Here is a 5,778-nt window from a genome sequence, read left to right as displayed (position 1 = left end):
AAAGAGAACAAATACACGGAGGATGGCTGCTTGACTCATAAAATGGTATTAGATATGCTAAGCCCATTACCAGTGGTTGAGAGCAGGGGGTACTGGTCACACACAGCACTGGACAGCCTGCTCTGGCTGACCCTACTCAGATGATCTCAAAGAGTCCCTCTCAATTTCAGTCTTCCTGTGAAAATGTATACTGTCATTGGAAGCAGAAAATGGCTTTAAGAAGGTCATTGAGCCATTGATTTCATCTTTGTGGGCCATTGTGTTACTCAGTGAAGCGATAGGCTTGTCTTTAGGACTGCTGCTTTTTGTTTGCCCTCTTTCTTAAACTATTCTCTCTTCTGCTTTTCTTCCTGTGTGTGCAGTTTATTTATTGCATTCTTTGTTCTTTTGTAGGTTTCCTTCTCTCTCCTATTTTGTTGCTGAAGTATTTAAGTATGGAAGAGTTAGGCTTGATGCGTAACTATCCAGTCAGATGGGGATAGACATACTTGTTGTGCTTCACTTAGCCTAATAAGAACTGTAGATTTTCTGCCTTTTGTCTTCACACTAGTGCTGAAAATATTTCTCTATAATTTGAAAAGCTCAGAATAGTTTTCTAGAGTTTAGACATTTTACAGTACCTAGTTACTAACGTTGGAAAGGGATATATACTTACTTGTTGAGGAGCCATATCTTAGAATTAATAATGGGGATTATACGTTGTGTAAGTTTAAATTTTAAAAACAAGTTGTCTCTTACTTGTAGCAAGAAAGCTCAGGTTTTAAATAAAAAAACCGTCTCCTTCTGTCATTGGTTATAAGTAAAAAAAATTCTGAGATGAAAAGGAATTAGGTTTTGTTTAATGCTTTGGATTGTATGAGCCACTAGCAAGAAAGCTCAGGTTTTAAATAAAAAAAAGTCTCCTGTCATTGGTTATAAATAAAAAAAATTCTGAGATGAAAAGGAATTAGATTTTGTTTAATGCTTTGGATTGTATGAGCCACCTGTAACACAAATTGTCTTACATTTTAGTAGCCTTTTAAATGTGATGCATGGTTTGTGATGCTTTTGTCTTTATGAATTGTGTGCTGTTTCATTGAAAAGCTTTTAAAATTTTGTCTCATACATTACAGGAAACAGGGTTGCAGTACAAGAAATTCATGGCCTATCCTTGGATCCTGACAGTTACTTGGCCAGTGGACATGGTAGGACTCTTGTAGTTTTCTGCAACTGTAGTGTATTATTTCCTGTGGCTGTATTTTCTGCAGGTGAATTACATCAGAACGAGTCATCTTAAACCACATGTTAGTGAATGGAGATTAATTGTGCACTCCTGAGGTCTGCTTCATCCAGTCTGTTTCAGACCTCTGGTTTGGATGAACACATGCTCTTGAAGTGCTGTTTCTCAGTATTGATGTTAAAGGGACATCAGCATTTTTAACAGAATGGTGTATGTCAAGTTGCAGTGTGTTCAAGAGTGTCCCACATCCCTTCCAACAAGGTCTGTGCATAGAGGTTTTGGCAGACAGGTTTGTTCAAAGGCTTGCTTCATTGAAATGTTCTCTTGCAAACATAAATGTTTGTTTGGAAGAATATTTTAAAAACAGAACTAGCTTTTCTGTAATGCCTCTTTCCATACAACACTTGCAATGTTTTGGGGAATTAATCTTGTTGGCACTTCACTTTGATTTTCCTCTTACTGTAGACCCTGTATGAAAGAAATAAACATTTCCAGGATGAGTCAGAGCAGGAGTCTCGGTTGAGTGATTCGCATAGTTCTCTGGAAGAACCTGTGTTAAGTGCCCAATCTGACTTGTTTTCTGGAAGTAGAGTTGCTTCTCTGTGCTGGTTATGGGGGGAATCTAAGGGAATTCCAGGTTAGCTGCCTAAATTTAGGTGGTATGCCCGTTGTTCTGTCTCTATATTTACAGTATGCGTGTTACCACTAAATAGTATCCGGATACGATAAAAATGGACAGTAGAAATGCTTTTGAAAAGTGGGATCTCTTCCTATATTAGTGCTGCTTTTCAGATCAAGGAGTAAGCTACGGCGATGAAGTAGGTATTTCCTGAGGTTTTAGGCTCTCTTTTTACTGTCTGTCATGATCAAGGAGCATTAAATGGGGCCTTCTGGGGACTTCCCTTTATCTCTCAGCACTTGCTACTACTGTTAGGCTCTGAACTGACTCTTACAACCTGATCAGGAATGCATCCCAAATTCCCAATGTGCTTTGGGTTGTGGGCATCCCTGAGATCACTCTGTGTTTACATTTATTTTTCAAAAAAGCAGTGGGTCTTGTGCTTTGCAAACAAAGTTAGAAAAGCAAGAAGTTCACTTTATAAGGAGATGAGGTTAATTTGGATGTGAAGCCGTGTGTTAGAATATGTCTGAGGAGGCGTTTGACCAACTAGCGAAGGAACAGCTGAGAAGTGGCCTGCCTTCAGGATGAAGTTTTCCATAGTGAATGAAGTTTTGGAGTTCCCTGGTTGCATTCATATCTGGAAACTATCAGATGCAAATTCATATTCAGGGCAGTTCCTGGCATTTGTGAGGTGCAAGTGAAATAAATGTTCACACTTCTTGAGGTTCCCATCTGCAAAATCTTCCTGGTGTGCTCTTCATGTGAGGTGCACTGTTTTGTGTGAGAAGTCGGTTGAACTGCCACCCATCTGCTTTTTTCCTGGCAGTATCAACTGTACTGTGAGCAATCTTGCAGTTTTATAGTAACTTGCTTTTTGCATAATGGCAAGGATATTGCCTACTTACTGTTTCTGTGGAGGTTTTTGGAGAACTAGGTGCTGGTGGTATAGGTGAATGACTCAGTATTTGTCATTAAGCTGTAGTCTGATAAACTCCGTAAGCTGGCACTGCTGCTGAGGAAAAGAGTCTCATCCTGCTCACACCGCAGTTGTTTGTTTTCATGCTTCAGTCACTTCAGCTTCCTTCTGGATTTTACCATGCGCTTGCAGGAACAGGAAGGATGGGGAAGTGGGGAAGCGCTATTACCTGTGAGGAAGTAGAAGAGGCCAGGAGTGCTCGTGGTTTATGCCAGTGAAAGTTATTTATGATGCTGTGGCCCTCTACCACCTGTCCATTCACAGCTATCTCACATCCACTGCTTTCAGATCTGAGCTATCATGCCAGTGTAGCTCTAATGAAGCTAGTTTATCTTCGTGCTTGCATGTAACCTACTTGTATGTACTTACATAGGAGTAATAACAATGAAACAAGTTATGGGGGAGCTGAGCTCTGATATTCAGTGGGAGAGGTGTAAATGGTGTGCACAAACAAAATCCATTAGTATGTTTTCTGTTGACTCTCTATCTTGTGCAGGACAATGAAGACTATCCGCTGATCAGAACAGGATCCTATTGGAAGAAGTTCAAGGCCAATTTCTGTGAATTTATTGCAGTGCTTGTTCAACAGTGCCAGTGCAGCATCCTGTATGATAGCTACTTGATGGACACTGTCATCTCGCTGCTTACAGGCTTAGCAGACTCCATGGTCAGAGCATTTAGACACACAAGCACTTTGGCAGGTAAAATAACGGAGTTGCTGTACATCATGAATTTTGTCGACTTGTGTACAAAAAAACCTGCTCAAAATTGAAAAGCTCTCTTTACTGGAGCAGTTGTTCTCTTGTGCATTGTCAGTGCCTTCCTCCTAATGTATGTTACTTGTAATATATTATTTGTTCCTGTGTTTATATGAATGGAATTTGGATGCTTTAGATAAAAATTAGATAAGAGTATCTTCGCTGAAAGGGTGGTAAAGCATTGGAACAGCCTGTCCAGGTAAGCAGTGGAGTCACCATCCCTGCGGGTATTTAGAAGAGTATAGATGTGGTGCTTATGGACATGGCATAATGGTGACCTGGCAGCGCTGGGTTAATGGTTGGGCTTGATTATCTTAAAGGTTTCTTCCAACCAAAACGATTCTGTGATTCTGTTACTGAAAGTCACCTGTTCCACAACTCTAGATTCTTTTGCAGAAAAATTAAAATTACATGAACTTAGAGAGTTGCCCCTTAAATTACTTCTCTGACTAGAACTCTGCTCAAAATTTGTAAATCACCAGTAACATCAAGAAATTTTCCTGTTTTGATCATTGTCTGCCATTAAAATAAACACTGCATTTTAAAGCAAATTTCTGTAATCTGCTTGTGTTTGTCTTTTGGATAATAAATCAGACTTGCTAACCATATCCTTTTTGTGGTAAAGTGGTGAATATATTTATGCTACATGTCTCTGAGCTAAGCTGAATATGTTGGGTTTATTTCCTTTCTAGCAATGAAACTTCTGACAGCAGTTGTAAGCGTACATCTGAACCTTGATGTCAACAAGCACAACGTTCAAAGGTTGTATGGAGTGGAGAAGAGGAGGATAAGTGGCAAGAGGAGCAATTACAGACTTGACCAGCTAGAGAGAAAAAGGAAAGAGGTTAGGCAGGTGTCTTGTGTGGGAGATGTGTGAAAATGTAAAAAGAGGGGTTGCTGACATCTTGCTTTTGGGTCACTGCAGTTTTTTGAGGTTTGTATGTTGGTGCAGAGCAGTTGTGACTGGCTAGATTAAGTGGTGCAAAAATGGTTAAGATAATAACTGCCCTGTGTTCTGTTAACTTGTGGTGTCCGTCCTGCTACTTGCTTCTCTAAATTGGCGTCATTAGCACTTGATCTCTACACAAACATAGATTAACACACACGTGTAATTGCATCAGTAGCTCTGGTGGTGTGAGAGTGCAGTTTTGCATACGTTTATACAAATTACAAGCCAAAATGTTAGTTTTTGAACTGAATTTCAGTGAATGGAAAAGGACGCAGCATAGTCATCTCTGCATAAGCAATGCATTGTAAAAATGGTTGTAACTTCAGGTATAATCTACTTGCTGTTCAGTTTCTGTCATTTCTTCCCTGCTCAGCCAGTTAGCTCCTTACCAACTCCCAGAGCCAGGCCTGTAACTGTAAGAAGTAATTCTGGCTTGAGGGTGGAAGTGACTTGATGTGTGAACAACAAGCATAGTTCCTTCTCTCCTGACCTTAGAATCAGTTTCCTTTGTTCTGAGCTTTGGATATGCAAATCCAATGTGTATTTGGACTTCGGTTTCCGGAAGTTTGTAACTAGATTTTCAGGGCTTGGTTAAAATACGTGCTCACTGTGGAATAGGTGCCTTTTGAAAATTCCCTTGTCCGCCTTTCTTCCCTCTCTGTTTAAGTGCATAAAAAGAGAATTTGGACCTATAATTTGAAGATTGCTTAATAATTGTGCTGTTTTTTTCTGTATATTGATAGATCAAGACTCGCTATATCAAACAAATACCTTGTTATCCAGGCTGGTAGATGGCATCTGATGATCTTTTCATCAGAACGTAGCTACAGAAAGGCCAGTTGCTAGTGTAGATACAGACCACTCATTTAATGTTGGGACCGTGTGTAAACACATGCAATTTGCACCGCAGTGGTGGTATAAGTGCACTGATGCAAATTTTTCACGTGAATTGAGTTGTCGGATCAATATTAACATTCAGTTCTCTTTGTATTTCAGTACGAACATAAGCTTCTAGAGATACAGAACATGATGAACGCTATTTTCAAAGGGACGTTTCTAAACCGTTACCGGTAAGAATAAAAATAAACCTGTGATGTTTATCTGCATTCCCAAGAAACCCGTGCTCAGATTGTCCAGATACTCAATTTAAATATCCTAGAGGCACTGATGCCAAGTAAAGTGTAGCAGTGAAATTATTTTAAAGAATTTGGGCTTACAGAAGGACCTCTTGTGTTTCGTAGGTCCTTCCTGCTG

The 5,778-nt window shown here is 39.8% G+C and overlaps 1 protein-coding gene across 1 annotated transcript in view; it reads left to right on the top strand.

The window, feature by feature from the left end:
• Positions 1–5,778, top strand: part of LOC104496707 (cohesin subunit SA-2-like) — a 59,815-nt gene that overhangs the window by 10,846 nt on the left and 43,191 nt on the right. The window contains exons 6-9 of the mRNA XM_010139869.1: positions 1,113–1,184; positions 3,314–3,518; positions 4,268–4,419; positions 5,521–5,594. Of these exons, the coding sequence (XP_010138171.1) occupies positions 1,113–1,184; positions 3,314–3,518; positions 4,268–4,419; positions 5,521–5,594 (503 nt within the window). The remainder of the gene's footprint in view (positions 1–1,112; positions 1,185–3,313; positions 3,519–4,267; positions 4,420–5,520; positions 5,595–5,778) is intronic.

The sequence above is a fragment of the Buceros rhinoceros genome, unplaced genomic scaffold, assembly GCF_000710305.1.
Source record: "Buceros rhinoceros silvestris isolate BGI_N320 unplaced genomic scaffold, ASM71030v1 scaffold580, whole genome shotgun sequence".
Classification (NCBI taxonomy): Eukaryota; Metazoa; Chordata; class Aves; order Bucerotiformes; family Bucerotidae; genus Buceros; species Buceros rhinoceros.
Note: the sequence above shows the minus strand (reverse complement) of the source record. Positions and strands in the feature narration are given on the sequence as shown.